The 16,301-nt window shown below is 45.3% G+C and overlaps 1 protein-coding gene across 5 annotated transcripts in view; it reads right to left on the bottom strand.

The window, feature by feature from the left end:
- The window catches only part of CCND3 (cyclin D3), a 95,708-nt gene that overhangs the window by 5,949 nt on the left and 73,458 nt on the right, over positions 1-16,301 (bottom strand). For 2 of the 5 annotated variants that reach the window (XM_010863178.1, XM_010863179.1), the window contains exon 1: positions 11,051-11,086. The exons of 2 other annotated variants lie outside the window; for them this stretch is intronic. Coding sequence is in view for 1 of the 3 variants with exons in the window: in XM_010863176.1 (XP_010861478.1) it covers positions 621-818 (198 nt within the window). In the remaining 2 variants the exon portion in view is untranslated. Of the gene's footprint in view, positions 1-620; positions 942-11,050; positions 11,087-16,301 lie in introns of those variants that run through there. One more of the 5 variants, XM_010863176.1, reaches the window with a different exon arrangement.

Raw genomic sequence — 16,301 nt, 5'->3', positions numbered from 1 at the left:
CCAAACTGAGGCTGATCCCCCCCAACCCATACCGAGGGTGAGGGGCTCGGAAAAGTCACCCATAGGAGCCAGAGAACTGGGACCTTACGCCCATTACTGCCACCCAGTGTACACACCCAAAAGGAAGGGAGGAGACTCCAGCGGCTGCCTCCCGCACTTTTCATTTCCCTGACGGCCGGAACAGCGCGCCACCCCCACCGGCTTCCCCGCCAGAACCCCCGCGACACACACAAGGAACCGGCTCTGCGGCGGGGGCGGCCGAGCCCAGGGTTTTCCAGGCGCGCTCTCCCGAGAAGACCGGGCGTGGGGTGGGGGAAGACTTTTGAGAGAAGTCAGAGGGGAGACGGTGCCCCTCGCCCCGCTTTCCCGGCCCGAAGACAGGGTTATTTGGGGGTGCCAAACGCCTGGCGGTCAGGGTCAGAGAAGGGTAAGAAAAAGACAGCACGGAGGCAGCAGGCTAAGGGCGCGCGACTGAAAAGTCAAGGCCCCGGGGATCTGCGCCACAGAAACATCTTGCTGATTGTTGCTGAGGACCAGGATGTCCCGACAGGGCGGCCCCGGGATGTCCGGAGCCCGGGACGCGGGGGTGACGGGGGAGGGGAGACCCGCCCGGGCGGTACCTCCAGCATCCAGTACGCCAGCATCTTCCGCATGTGCGGCTTGATCTCCCTCTGCACACACTGGAAGTAAGAGGCACGGGGCACGTAGCGCTCCTCCAGGCGGAGCAAGCTCTGCAGGACACGCTGGTCCCCTAGCAGCCGCGGGTCCGGCCCGGCCCGGGGCGCGTGCCGAGTGCCCTCGCAACACAGCAGCTCCATCCTCGGGCAGCGCGCGGGCAGGGCTGGAGTGCGGGGTCGGGAGCCAGAACGCAGGCGGCGGGCCGGAGAGCGCGGGGCGCGGGACTGTGGCGCTGGCGCTGGCGCTGGCACTGCGCGGCCGAGCCTCAGCCCGCCCCCGCCGCCGCGCGCGCGCCGCTTCCCTGACAGGCGCCCCGCCCCTCGCGACCGAGTAGCAACCGTGGAATGCTCAGACGTCGCGACGCTCCGGGGCGGGGCCTCCGGCGTCCGGACGGAAAGGGCTGGCGGGCGCTCCCCCTCCCCGGGGCGGCCGCATTGGTCCGCTGGGCGCGGGCCCGCCGGCTTCCGGGCGCTCCGGATCCTTCTGACCACCCGGTGCTAGAGGAGTGTGCTTTGGAGGTGGGCCTCTCCCCGCCCTCCCCCCCCACCTCCGAGCCCTTGCATTTTTGCTTCTCCCGACTCCAGGCGCCCCCAAAGGTTATTCATTCATTCGTCAAACCCTACTTCACCCGCTGCTTGCTCTAGGGAAAGTAAATAATAACAAAATAGCTAGATCTTAGGGGAGACTGGTCTGAGCACTTATTAAAATCTTAATGAAGAAGCTGTGGGTTATACTGATTTTGCAGCTGAGAAAACTGAAGCAGTAACTATAATAATAGTTCGTCTACGGCAGAGCTAGGATTGGGAAGCGGACGATCCGCCTCCAGAATCCCTGCTCTACCCCATGGCTAAACTGAACCCCGAACCAGCAACATCTGCATCGCCTGAGAGCGGGTCAGAAAAGCAGAACCTCAGGCCTATCCCCTGACCTACTGGATCAAAATCTGCCTTTAACAAGATCCCTGGTGATTCCTATACCTATTAAAGTGTGAGAAGAGACAGTCCTAAATCCGCACGCTTGAGAACTACAACAGGGCTGAAGGGTCATGGATTCAAGGCCTCACCTTGTCTGTCACTAAGTTGGCTGTGTGGCCTTGGACAAACCCTGACGTTGGCCTTAGTTTCCGTTTGAGGAAATGATGGGCGGAGAAACTAGCTCCTTTCTGGAGGAGTTTCTTGCTCAGATTCTATAAAATCTTCCAGGCGCCACTTTTACCTCCCAAGCTTTGGGACTTTGCAGTGTTTCCAAAGCTGGATTCCGCGTGACCAGGAGGCAAACACACCACAAGCCTCTAGTAATGCTCCAAATGGCAGGAGGCCATGGGGATCCCTGCCGCTCCTGGGGTCCTCCAAGGATGTGAGACACTAAGGAAGTGAGTTACTAGAGAAATGACACTCTATAGAAAGAGGTCAGTCCTGCGCTAAGCATTGTCCCAGTGAATTGTTCTTTTTTATACAATAAATTTTTTGTTGTTTGCATATCATGGAAATATTCAATGCATTGTAGAAGACAGAAAATACCGATGTCACACAAAAAAAGTAAATAGTAAATACTGGCAGTTTCACCATCCAGATTGTTGTTGTTCTTCAGTCACTAAGTCGTATCCAACTCTTTGAGACCCCATGGATTGCAGCATGCCAGGCTTCCCTGTCCTTCACTATCTCCCAGAGCTTGCTCAAACTCATGTCCATTGAGTCAGTGATGCCATCCAACCATCTCATCCTCTGTTGTCCCCTTCTCCTCCAGCCCTCAATCTTTCCCAGCATCAGGGTCTTTTACAATGAGTCGGCTCCTTGCATCCGTTGGTCAGATAACCCTTTAAAATGACAATGTTTATTTTTCTAAAATTGTTCTATGAATAAACATATTTTTAAGAATGACATCATTGCAAACTATTTTGTAAACTGTTTTCTTTCCACGAAAAAGTGTACTGTCAGCACTTTTCCATCTCATTAAATATTCTATAACTTTTTAAATAACTACCTAGTAAACCATTGAGTGAATATAACATAATGTATTTCACCAAAGCTGTATTATTGGAAATTTAGGTAGTTTCTAGTTCCTCCGTATTACAAATAATACTGTAAAATATTTTTGTGGTAATATTTTTGTGCATACTCAAGATTATTTCTAGAAGTGAATTAATTTCTAGAAGTGAAATTTCTCAATCTGAAGTTATGAAACATTCTAAGGCTTTTGATACAGTTCTTATTACCAAATTTCCCTGCTGAAAGGCTGAACCAAACTAATGAACAAACATTAGATATCTACTTAAAAAAAAATACCAACTGGCAAGATGAAAAGTGGTTTATTAGTAATGTGTATAAATTTTTAAATTCAAGAGTTCTTGTTGTATCAGTGTGAATGTGGGCTGTGTTCCTTCTCTGATCTTGTAAGTCTTCTACTCCTGTCTTCAAAAATACAAGCAAGAAGTTTCTTGAGCTAACTAATCATTGCATTGCACTCTTTTGTTAAAGAGAACAGTGTATTTAAAATTATAAAAATTAGGTACGAAGTTAAGGGGAGGCAAACATGTTGAAGCGTACAGGGCTTTTAGGGTGCAGAAGGACTAAAAATGTAGCTTTTGAAGTTAGTACATAACCAAAAACCAGTTCTGTCCTGGCTGCTTCTTTACTTTCAGAATTATCAAGTAGGACTGTTCTGTTAAGAAGATGGTGCATCTTTGATGAGAGAGTAAATCATCATTTTTGTTTTCCCATAAGTATACTGTTATTTCCCCCCATTTTACAGAAGGGGAAACCAGTACTTTAAAGTGGCTAAATAATTTGCCCAAGGTCACAAAGCTAAAGTGGTCGAGGCTAGATACAATCTAGTGAGTCTGGCTGGAGAATCCATGCCCTTAACTACTTTATTCTACTACCTCTTGTGCTGATCTATGAGTGCAAATTGACTTATTAGTTGTTGATTTAGTGAGGAAGGGGGACAGAAACTACCCCATCCTGGAAGCTTGGGAGTGAGCCTGCACCCTGGGGAAGGAGCCGGGCATTTTGAAGGATACCTCTGCCTCGCCCTTGACTGGGACTGACATGCCCAGAGCAGAGTCATCCGGGACCTCAGGCCAAGGTCAGATACAAGCCGGCTGGCTGTCCTCCATGGAGGCAGGTGAGCTCAGTGCCGGGTCAGGGCAGAGGAGTTCCTGGAGGGTTGGCTGATCTGCCTGGGAACTTCACCAAGCACCTCCATCTCAAAGGAACAGGGGCTCCCCTCATATTTCATAAAAGAAGGGGGAAAAAAAAAAAAAAAGACAAAGCACTAACCAGGGCCACTATGGGGAGGAGTTTCTGCCCAGGTGCATTCAATTAGAACAAGTTGCTCAATGAAATGGGAAATGAGAGGCGGGGGGGGAATGGAATGTCACACGCCAGATGAAAAGCCCCAAGGAGGAAGGAAACAATGATTTCTTTCCCTTCTTCCTTCTCCCACTCCTCCTCCTCTTCAGCACTGAAATGTCCCCCTCTTAGAACTGAGCAAGTGAACAAGGTGATGGGTGAGGCCCATCACCCCACAGGCTACATTCTACAGCTCAGTTACCTTCGGACCCATTCAGATGACAGGTAGAGAGGCGAGGCAGCTTGGGTGGGGGCTGGGGCAAGTCTGCTTGCCTTCAAAGCCGGGCTCTACCTTTTCTTTTTTTGTTCCGTGAGAATAAGAATAGTTTCAGCCGCAAAGGGGTTCTGAGGACTAAATAGGCAGAAAGCATCTTGCCTGTGCCTGGCCCACTGAATGCCTGTGAGCATTCAAAGACGGTAATTTGTTGCTATTACTATCATTCCCTCTCTTAAGGAGTACCCTTTACTCTATGAACATACACCCAGAACCCCTCAGAGAAAAAGTTTGAGCAGCAGGAGCCATCCTTCTAGAATGGCAGCTCCATCACATTTCACAGTGTAAAGTAAGCGGTCAAGGGGACGGTGATGAACACTGGAGGGCTTGGGGCCACCTCACTCTGTCCTTCACCTACCCTGGCTGTGTGACTTTGGGCAAGTTGTACCACCTTTCTGTGCCTCAGTTTCCTTTTCTGAAACTAAGAATGACAGTAATGAAACTGTGCTTCTGTGGCATGGTTTTGTTGCTAAGCAAGCCTGTTGGGTTTGGTAGTTAGGCAAACCTGCTCTCTTGAGTGATCATTAACTTGCAGGGGTCTCCTACACTTTTCTTACTTCAGTCCCCTAGTGGGATTAACTCTTTAATTACTTGCTTTGTCCCTTTACTCTGTCTCTATGAGTAGTACCTCCCCTTCGAGTGGCTAGAAGGATGGAACGCACTCATTCGTGTGAAACACATGAAACAGTGCCTGGCATATGGTGAGCCATTTTTAAAAAGTTCATTCTGATTGTGGTACTTACAGACACAAACTGCTTTATGTGTACAGACTATTTATAATAAATGTAACACAATAGATGTGGAGGCACATGGAAAATAAAAATGCCAGGGATTACTGTAGTGGTGGTGAAGATTTGGCAAATTCTAATATATGAAATCTGGTCTGATGGCCTATTATCGGATATCCTAGTTTTCTGAGAACTGGAGACACTTATATGAATACTATTCATACTGTTCCCAACCCCCCGCCCCCAACTTTTTACTTGGAAATATTTCAAAACTACAGGAAAGCTGCAGGAATAGCAGTGACCACTACCACACCTTTCACCTAAACTCCTATGTGTATTTTGCTTAACTATTTGAGACCTAATTACAGACATTATGATTTCTCATTTCTACATGTTTCAGTCTGGGTTGCCCAAGAATGCAAGTCTCCCAGTAACCATGAAACAATGATCCCAATTAGAAATGTATACTAATACAATACCACAATCTGCATACCAAGGTAATAACCAGCTATTCCAGTAATAACCCTTCATAGCTTTTCACTTTCTCAACCCAAGATCCATTCAAGGACCGTGTTTGCAATGTAACCTCTTTAATTTCCTTTACTCTAGAACAGTTTCTGACCCTTTAAAAAAAGTTCCTGATGTACTTCCCCGGTGGTCCAATGGTTAAGACTGTGCTTCTACTCCAGGGGGCACAGGTTTGATACCTGGTCAGGGAACTAAGATCCCACATGCCTTGCACTGTGACCAAGGGGTGGAAACGTCTTTGAGAACACTGGTATTTTGGAAAGCCAGTTGTTTTACACAATGTGCTCCAATTTGGATGCATCTGATTGTTTTCTCCTGACTAAATGAAGATTAATAAATATTTTAATATTTCTGGTAGAAATATTACCTAATGATGTTGTGTTCTGAATGTATATTTTTGAGTGGAAAAATCAAGCACTAAACCCAACTGGGGGCTTCCTGGGTGGCTCCATGGTAAAGAATCCACCTGCCAATGAAGGAGACACGGGTTTGATCCCTGGTCTGGGAAGATCCCACATGCCGCAGAGTAACTAAGCCCGTGCACCGCAACTACTAAGCCTGTGCGCCAGAGTCTGGGAGCCGAAAATATCGAGCCCACATGTTGCACCTACAGAAGCCTGAGAGCCCTGGAGCCCATGCTCCACAGCAAGAGAAGCCACCATAATAAGAAGCCTGTGCACCGCAACTAGAGAGCAGCCCAAGCAGTGAGGAAGACCCAGCACAGCCAAAAGTAAATAAAATAAACAAATTTAACAAATTAAAAACAAAACCCAAACATTTTTTTGAGGACTCAGGAGACACTTCAGGGCTTACAGTGATCAAGGTCACTATTTTCAGCATCTGCTGTACAATATTTTAGATCTGTACTCTTCAAAAGTTCTTGTTCATCCATTCCTCAGTAAAAACGGAGCATACTCTTCCAGTAGATATGGAAGACTTAATTTAGAAACTATGTCCAAACCTGCTACTCTAACATATTATGTCCATTATACAACACACTAAAAAAATGTAAAGAATAAGACAAAAATACATAGATCAGAATTTTTCACATTTTCTTCCCACTCTACAGTGGAACATCTTACACCCAGTGTTCACCATTATTTGTTTACTCAGCTCCCAAGACAGGCTTCGCTACTGATCGAAACACTCCCAGTGAGCCTGGACGGACCTTAAAAATGTCAACACAGCACTCTGGGCAGTGCTACCAAATCAGAGCAGGCACATGAGCTGACCTGTTTTCTGTTTCTGTTTTACCCAGGAGGCTGCCTTCTTGACAAGTTCACACAGCACCTTTACACCCAACTTTTCCAAAATGGAGATCCTCAGCTTTCCTTAAAAACCTGCTCCTCCCACCAGCTTCCCCCATATCAGCACGTGGCAACTCCATCCTTCCAGCTGCTCAGGCCAGAACACTTGGTGTCATTCTTGACTACTCTCTTTCAAGTCCCATATCCACCCATCAGCAGACCATGGAAGAATCTACTTTCAAAATATCTGTAAAATTCAACCCTCTTTTCTTCTCTTCCTCTGCTACCTCCCTGGTCCAAATTCAGTTCTTTGTCCTGACTGGTCTCCCACATCCAAAGCATTACTCATTTCTGGTTGGTCCTATGTCCAAAATACATCTCCAGTCCTTGCCTTTTCTCTGTTTCCGCTTCTCCCACCCTGGTCTAAGCGGCATCATTTGTTGCCTGGATTGGGCTGGTGGCTCCTAACAGGCATCCCTGGTCCACGCTTGCCCCCTCCAGTCTAGTCTCAACCCCCAGGGTTCTCCATTCGCTCCTGTAATTGTCTCTCACTCACCCTGCTCTGGCCACACTGGTCTCCTTATTGTTCCTGGACCATACCAGGCATACATGTTCCCTTTGTATTTGCTGGTCCATCTGCCTGGCATGTTCTGCCCCCAGTGGCCCCATGGCCCTGCCTTTGGGCTTTGACTAAAGTCACATTTCTCTTACAGCCTTTCCTGGCCATCCTACTCCAACCCTGATTGCCCCTGGGCCCCTTCACTGCTCGATTTTTCTGCTTACTACTAATCACTGACATACCACACCTTCCCTCTGTGTTCTATTTGTAGTTTGTCTACTCTACCCCACTGAAACAGAATGGTGCCTGGTTCATAGTAAGTGTTTAAACATTTTTTGTTTTGCCTGAATAAATGAATGCATGAATGAGACAAATTGGAAGTGAGAAAAACACCAGCACAGTCACATGGTTGAAGGCTGCTGCGTGTGGAGGCAGGTCTGGAATTAAGCACCAGCACTTCCAGCTTTCCTGGATGGCGGTGGGCACAGTGGGTCCTGACGACGGAAAGAGCCATCAGGCAAAGTCACAAGACTGGTGGCTTGGACCGGGGGGACTGCTGTACCCTAAAATGTGAGGTCCATGGGCATCGAGGTGGAAAGCAGCTGCACATGCTACCTCATCAGAGTAGGGATTCGAATGCAGCTGGGCACCAGAGCATGAGTTATAATCCTGAGTAAATGTATTTTTAACAGTTTTGTGCACATTCGAAAGTTGCGTGTGCACCAGAACATCAGAGCTGGGCCTTTATCAAGCTTCCTTTTAAGATACATTTATTTAATGAAAAACTATTAATTTTGAAAATATGAAGTAGGATGTGGCGGTTGTGAGGGCACCATGTGAATGACAGACAACTGGGAATTCATGGAAGAGGAAGAAAACAGCAGATTTTGGTAATTCCTCGGCGGTCCAGTGTTTAGGACTCTTCGCTTTCACTGCAGGAGCCGTGGGTTTGATCCCTGCTTGGGGGAAATAAGATCCCACATGCCCCGGGGTCTGGCAAAAAAAAAAAAAAGGCAGAATTTTGAACCCAAAGACTTCAGTTTAAGTCCCAAGACCTGGTTCTGTGCCAGCTATAAACCCAGAACCCAGCAAGTGCTTTAACTCTGGAAGCTTGTTTCCCCATCTATAAAAGGGGATAACAAGAGCCCAAACTGCTTAGGGGATGGTTCTAAGACCAGATGAAATAAGGCACTGGTTAAAAAACACTAAGTTGGGACTTCCCTGGCAGTCCAGTGGTTAAGGCTTTGAGTTCCCAATGCAGGGGACCCAGGAATGAGCCCTCGTCAGGGAACTAGATCCCACATGCCCCAACTAAAAATTCTTCATGCCACAGCTAAGACCTGGCACATCCAAATAAATAAATACTAAAAACAAAACAAACAAAAAAAAAACAAAACCCACTAAGTAAACTGTGAAGTGCTAGGCAAATCTAAGGGGTGATTCGAAGGAATATCATGGAGAACCAGTAGGGATGGGGAATCCTACCCTGCCCTTCTTTGTGTGACCCCCAAAGCCCCCACTATCACCACCCCAACTTCAGCCTTGCAAACAGAACCCAGATTTTGTTGTGATATCAGATGACTGTTTCAGGAGAGGCTGGACACTCCTCTGTCTCAGAGGTTAAACCTAAATTATTCTAAACCAAATCAAGACAATTCCATAGCTGGTTTAGGAATGGGCAGTTGTCATATTCTGGCCATAAGGTATGAAATAAGTCTGCTAAGGGGCTTCACTAAATGCAGCGCAAAAGAAAAAGACTCATTTCTGCCTTATGTGAGAATGGAGTAAGATATGCTAAAATTTACTGGATGCTTACTATGTTTCTAAGTGCATGATTCTAAGAGTTTAAAAAACTAATTCATTTAATCCATATAATATTAAACTTCTGAGGTAACGGACTATTACCATCCCATATGACAGAGAGGTTAAGCAATTTACCCAATATCAGATACCTATGGGATCTGAAACCAGGTTTGGCTACAGAACCCACACCTTTAGCCATGTTGCTGTGATGTCCAGAGCAACCGCAGCCATCTTGCAACAATGAGGGAAGGAGCTGACACCTGAGGATGACAGCTGAAAGATCAGAATGAATTTCTCCCCCTAATGTTGTTGCACTGCTGATTTAACCAAACTTGGAACCACCTACCACGGGCTTTTTGTGATGTGCGAGATAGTAAATTTTCCTCATTGTTTAAGTTACTTTCACTCCCCAAATAAAAGTTCATTTCTCTACTCTCACCCGCACGATAGGACACCCTTCAATAGCAAATAGGCAAAGAGCTCCACCAAACATTCAAGAAAACAGTAATTTCAGTACAAATACTGTATTGTATTGTATTCAATACAATACAGCAATTTCAGAGAATATAAAAGGAGGGTTCACATCTCAACTCATTTTTAGTATAATTTTGATTCCAACAAGTGCAATATGAGAAAAGACAATTACCCTTATGAACATGAATTGTAAAATCCTAAGCAAGATATTAGCAAACTGACTCCAGCAATATATAAAAAGGGTGATATGTTATTGACTTTATACAAAAAATGCATAGTTTATTTTGAATAGAACCACTATATTTTATCACACTAAAAGATTAAAGGGGAAAAAAACCATATGATCATATCAACAGATGCCAAAAAAGTTTTTTATAAAATTCAACATCCATTTACAATAAGAAAAAACTCTTGTCAAAGTGGGGATAGATGGAAACTTTTCTAGTCTGATATAGGGCATCTATAAAATCCTACAGTAAACACCTTATTTAGTAGTGATGCACTGAAAGTAAAGTAAGCAAAGTGCCAAGGATGCCAAGCCACTGGACGCAACTCTGCAGGCTTTAGCAGAGGCTGCAAAAGACCAAAGGTTACTGGTTCCTTCTCCATGGCCGTCCTTTGTTCTCAAGGCCACCTGCGCCCAATGATCTCAAGGTAGACCATCATCTTCCCACCCCTCTCTTGCACATTTTTTAAAGATATCAGTTATCTCTTTTAATTAACTAATTCAGGCCACATGGTGTGGCATGTGGGATCTCAGTTCCCTGACCAGGAATCAAACTTGCACCCCCTCCACTGGCAGTGCAGAAGCTTAACCACTGGACTGCCAGGGAAGTCCCCTTAACTTGTACATTTTTTTTATGACTTGCATCATCTTTCTTCAGAGTCCTCAGATTTTAAGCTCTAGTGCCATCTTAGAGTTCTTCCTTTATTGGGTTTCCTGTACCCAATTAGTTCCCTGGGCCAATAAAACCATTCCCTGAAGCTCGCTTAGACCCCACTATTCTTATTCCTCTGGTAGGCTTTTGGCAAAGTTCCCAAAATTTGCCACGAGTGGTCCAGTGGTTAAGAATCTGCCCGCCAATGCAGGGGACATGGGTTCGATCCCAGAGTCAGGAAGATCCCACAGGCCTCGAGGCACCTATGCGCTGCGCCACAACTACTGAGCCTCACAGTGTTCTAGGGCCTAACAGCCGCAACTGCGGAGCCCAGGCGCCGCACCCACAGAAGCTCGAGAGCCTTAGAATTGGTGTTCCTCTGAAACAAGGGAAGACCACTACAGTGCGATGCCCGTGCATCACACAGAGAGCAGCTCCTGCTCTCCTCAGCTAGAGAAAGCCCTCTCCCAGCAACAAAGACCCAGTACAGCCAATAAATTAATTAATAAAAAAAAAAAAAAAAGACTTCACCTTCCAATGCAGGGGGTGCTGGTTTGATTCCTGGTTGGGGAACTAAGATGCCACATGCCTCAGGGCCAAAAGTCCAAAACCTAAAACAGAAGCAGTACTGTAACAAATTCCATAAAGACTTTAAAAATGGTCCACATCCAAAAAAAAAAAAACAAAGCAAACCCCCTTCACAGCAGAGAGAATTCGTCTCTCTGAAGAATCCGTTTGCATGATCTAAAATTGCTTTCTGTAAACCTGAAAGTCTAATGCATGCATGCTCAGTTGCTCAGTCATGTCTGATTCTTTGCCACCCCATCGACTGTAGCCTGTCAGGCTCCTCTATGCATGCGATTGTCCAAGCAAGAATATTGGAGCAGGTTGCCATTTCCTCCTCCAGAGGAACTTCCTGACATAGGGATCGAACCCGAGTCTCAAGTCTCCTGCATTGGCAGGAGACTTTACCACTGAGCCACCAGGGAAGCCCAAAGTCTAATACTCTGTCTTTAAAATGTATGTACATTTGGCATGAGCTCCATAATACAGCCATAATTGCTAAAATATAAAAATAATGGTTTAAATTATCAATGTTAAGGAAAATGAAACTCCATGGAAGCCATATACATCATAAGACTGACCCCAAAGGAGTTTCAAACCTTCTTCTGAAAGGCCGGGGCTACATTACAATTATAGAAGCCTCCCTCAGAGGCTCTAGGTCTTCACCCTGCTTCCAGATAGATTCAGGATCCATGGCCCAGAGCCATCAGATTAATCTCTCACAGACACACCTTTCATCTCCAGTCCAAGGACCTGCTTATCAGTCAAATTTAAAAGTCAACCAGCCTGCCTTTTAAAGTTCTTCAAGAGTGCCAAGGCACCCTATCCCATTTTATCTCAGCTGGAGCACTCCAGCCCACCTCAGAGCCTTATCACCCAGCACTGGCATCCTGCTCCTTCCTTCAAATCTACCTCTTTCCTTTAAGGCCTAGCTCCTGACCCACCAATTCCAGGAACTTCCAAGGTTGTAAGATTGAAAGATTCACAGGGATTTTGAGCCAAAAAGGTTGATGACACCCAGTCATACACAACCAGTACGACACCCAGGCATACAACCAGTAAAAGGGTGTTACAACTGCAGCCATGAAATTAAAAGACACTTGTTTCTCGGAAGAAAAGCTATGACAAACCTAGACAGCATATGAATAAGCAGAGACATCATTTTGCCGACAAAGTTAAAGCTATGGTTTTTCCAATAGTCATGTATGGACGTGAGAGTTGGACTATAAAGAAAGCTGAGCGCTGAAGAATTGATGCTTTTGAACTGTGGTGCAGGAGAAGACTCTTGAGAGTCCCTTGAACAATAAGGAGATCAGACCAGTCAATCCTAAAGGAAATCAGTCCTGAATATTCATTGGAAGGATTGATGCTGAAGTTGAAGCTCCAATACTTTGCCAACCTGATGCAAGAACTGACTCATTGGAAAAGACCCTGATGCTGGGTAAGACTGAAGGCAGGAGGAGAAGGGGACGGCAGAGGATGAGATGATTGGATGGCATCACGGACTCGATGGACATGAGTTTGAGCAAGCTCCGAGAGCTGGTGATTAACAGGGAAGCCTGGTGTGCTGCAGTCCATGGGGTTGGAAAAGAGTTGGACATGACTGAGCGACTGAACTGAACAAACTGTGCTCATTGTATTCCCCAAAGGTTGGAAACTCCTGGGAGTAGGTATCACATTTATTCCTAAAGTTTGTTAACCTCCTGTAGGATAAAGACATGGCTGTGGTTCCAGACTTCCTGCTCAGGCAACTCCCCTGTGTGGAAGGCCTTTGCTCCACCTCTTGTCAGTCATTTACACTGGCAAAATCCAGGTAAAGATTCCAAAATCAATAACCTCAGATATGCAGATGACACCACCCTTAAGGCTGAAAGCGAAGAGGAACTGAGAAGACTTTTGATGAAGGTGAAAGAGGAAAGTGAAAAAGCTGGCTTAAAACTCAACATTCAAAAAACTAAGATCATGGCATCCAGTCCCATCACTTCATGACACATAAATGAGGAAACAATGGAAACAGTGACAGATTTTATTTTCTTGGGCTCCAAAGTCACTGCAGATGGTGACCACAGCCATGAAATAAAAGACACTTGTTCCTTGGAAAAAAAACTATGACCAACTTAGACAGCATATTAAAAACCAGAGACATTACTTTGCCGACAAAGGTCCATCTAGTCAAAGCTATGGTTTTTCCAGTAGTCATGTATGGATGTGAGAGTTGGACTAGAAAGAAGGCTGAGTGCCAAAGAATTGATGCTTTTGAACTGTGGTGTTAGAGAAGACTTTTGAGAGTCCCTTGCACTGCAAGGAGATCAGACCAGTCAATCCTAAAGGAAATCAGTCCTGAATATTCATTGGAAGGACTGATGCTGAAGCTGAAGCTCCAATACTTTGGCCACCTGATACGAACAGCCGACTCACTGGAAAAGACTGATGCTGGGAAAGACTGATGCTGGGAAAGACTGAGGGCGGGAGGAGAAGGGGGCAACAGAGGATGAGATGGTTGGATGGCATCACCTACTCATTGGACATGGGTTTAAGCAAACTCCAGGAGATAATGAAGGACAGGGAAGCCTGGCGTGCCGCAGTTCATGGGGTCACAAAGAGTCAGATACGACTGAGTGACTAAACAAGTGTTGTTAATGAGCAGAAAAGATCCATACTTCCCCCAAACACACAAATCCAAGCCAGGTGACTTTTCTTTTTTAAAAATATTATTTATTTATTTGGCTGTGTTGAATTATAGTTGTGGCATGCAGCATCTAGTTTCCTGACAAGGCATGGAATCCGGGTACCCTGAACTGGGAGCTCGTCGTCTCAGCCACTGGATCATCAGGGAAGTCCCAGGTGACCTTTTCTTCCTTTTTTTTTTTAAACATTTCCTCCAAGAGTGTTTGTATCATTTATTCTCTTATTCATTCATTTATTCCACAGATCTTCACTGACACCCGATCAAATGCCAAGAACCTCCTGAGGCCATGAACTGCGGCACGCCAGGCTTCCCTGTCCTTCATTATCTCCTGGAGTTTGCTCAAACCCATGTCCAATGAGTAGGTGATGCCATCCAACCATCTCATCCTCTGCTGCCCCCTTCTCCTCCCGCCCTCAGTCTTTCCCAGAATCAGTCTTTTCCAATGAGTCGGCTGTTCGTATCAGGTGGCCAAAGTATTGGAGCTTCAGCTTCAGCATCAGTCCTTCCAATGAATATTCAGGACTGATTTCCTTTAGGATTGACTGGTCTGATCTCCTTGCAGTGCAAGGGACTCTCAAAAGTCTTCTCTAACACCACAGCTCAAAATACAATACAAGAACAAATAAAAGACAGCTCTTTTCTCTTAAAGGGAACACAATCTCCTGGGGGAAACAAAATGCACTTTGCTTTCCTTCTTAATAATTTACCTTTACTAGATTCTTTAATTGACTCAAGTATGTGGCTTTGGGGGCTTTGACTCATCCTGTGGCCTGCAAGTTCTCTGAAATCAGGAATTGAATCTTCTAAATTTTTTTGTATCTAAGTAGACTATGTTCCAGTTAGTAGCATTTGTCCTAGTATAATTATAAATGGTGCACCCTTTCACTCTCAAAAGTGTCCCAGATTGGAATAACAAGTGTTGCTAAGGATATGGAGAAAGTGGAGCCCTCCTACACTGACTGCTATGGGAATATAAAATGGTGTAGCCACTTTGGAAAACAACTTGGAAGTTCCTCAAATGTTAAACAGACAGTTACCATATAACCTAGTGATTTCACTCCTAGCTAGATGCCCAAGAAAAAATAAAAACATACATCTACACAAAAACTTGAATACAAATGTCAGAGCATTATTATTATTCATGATAGCCAAAAAATGTAAGCAATCAAATGTCCCATCAACATATGAACAAATATAATGAATCATATTCAAGAATGGTCTAATGAGTGGAATTCAGACAATGGAAGATCGCTGAGACATTCGTAAAAAGGAATGAAGGGACCTCCTTGGTGGGCCAGTGGTTAAGAAGCCAGCTTCCACTGCAGGGGGCGAGGGCTGGAGAAATAAGATCTTAGATGTCCTGCAGCATGGCCAAAAAATAAATAAATAAAAAATAACATAACATAAAAAGGAATGAAGCACTGATGCATAGTACAACATGAATGAACTCTGAAAGCATTATGGTAAGAGAAGGAAGCCAACCAAAAGCCCCATGCATCGTATGATTCCATTTATATGAATTGTGCAGAATAGGCAAATCTATGGAGGCAGAAAATAGATCAGTGGTCAGCCTAGGTCTGGGGTGGTGGTGCTGATGAGGACTGACTGCTAATGGGTACTGTATTGCTTTGGGGGATGATGAAAATGTTCTAAAATTAGATTATAGTGATGATTGCACAAGTCTATAAATATCCTAAAAACCACTGAGGTGTGCACTTTATATAGGTGAATTCTATGATATGAAAATTATATCTCAATAAAACTTTTTAAAAAGCATTCTAGACTGGGGACTTCCCTGGTGGTTCACTAGCTAAGACTCTGTGCTCCCAATGCAAGGGGACCGGGTTCGATTCCTGGTCAGGGAATTATATCCCACATGCTGCAACTAAGAGCTTGCATTCTGCAATTAAAAGATCCCACGTACTGTAATGAAGGCTGAAGATCCTGCGTGCTGCAACTAAACCCTGAAACAACCCCCCAAAATAAATGCATACCCAAAAAAAGGTGTTTCCGATTGGATAATAAATTATATGGTCACCTTTTACCTAGGGAGGCCTTAGCATGAATTATTGAGAGCACAAGGTCTTCTGAGTTAGACCTGGGCCTGAATCCCACCTCTGCCACTTAACTTGTTATTGTGTCCTGGGAGAAAGCCTCGGAGACTTGTTGTAATGTAAATAAGGTTATGCATGAAAAGGGCTGGGAACCTCCCAATCCCATGTTCAAAGTCCTCAACTTCTAGTGGCTATTGACACAGGGAAATCTGATCTAGAATGGATGGAGGGACCGATGGGTGGAGCAAGCCTGAAGCAACTCAAAATTCAGGGGACTCATCCCACAAATGGTATGTTCTTCTTAAAAAGGAACTCAAGGAGAATCAGCAGATTGGGTTCCCCGCTGCCACCCATTCTGCTTGGTCATTCTGCCCACACATCTGGTGCTCTATAGGGTGCAAAGCCCTGGGCTGAGCTTCCTGGAGAATAATGGGGGAGAGGTCAGGATCTCCACTTTCAGGAGTTTCTCCCCCCA

This window comes from Bison bison, unplaced genomic scaffold, assembly GCF_000754665.1.
Source record: "Bison bison bison isolate TAMUID 2011002044 unplaced genomic scaffold, Bison_UMD1.0 scf7180017864487, whole genome shotgun sequence".
Taxonomy (NCBI): domain Eukaryota; kingdom Metazoa; phylum Chordata; class Mammalia; order Artiodactyla; family Bovidae; genus Bison; species Bison bison.
Note: the sequence above shows the minus strand (reverse complement) of the source record. Positions and strands in the feature narration are given on the sequence as shown.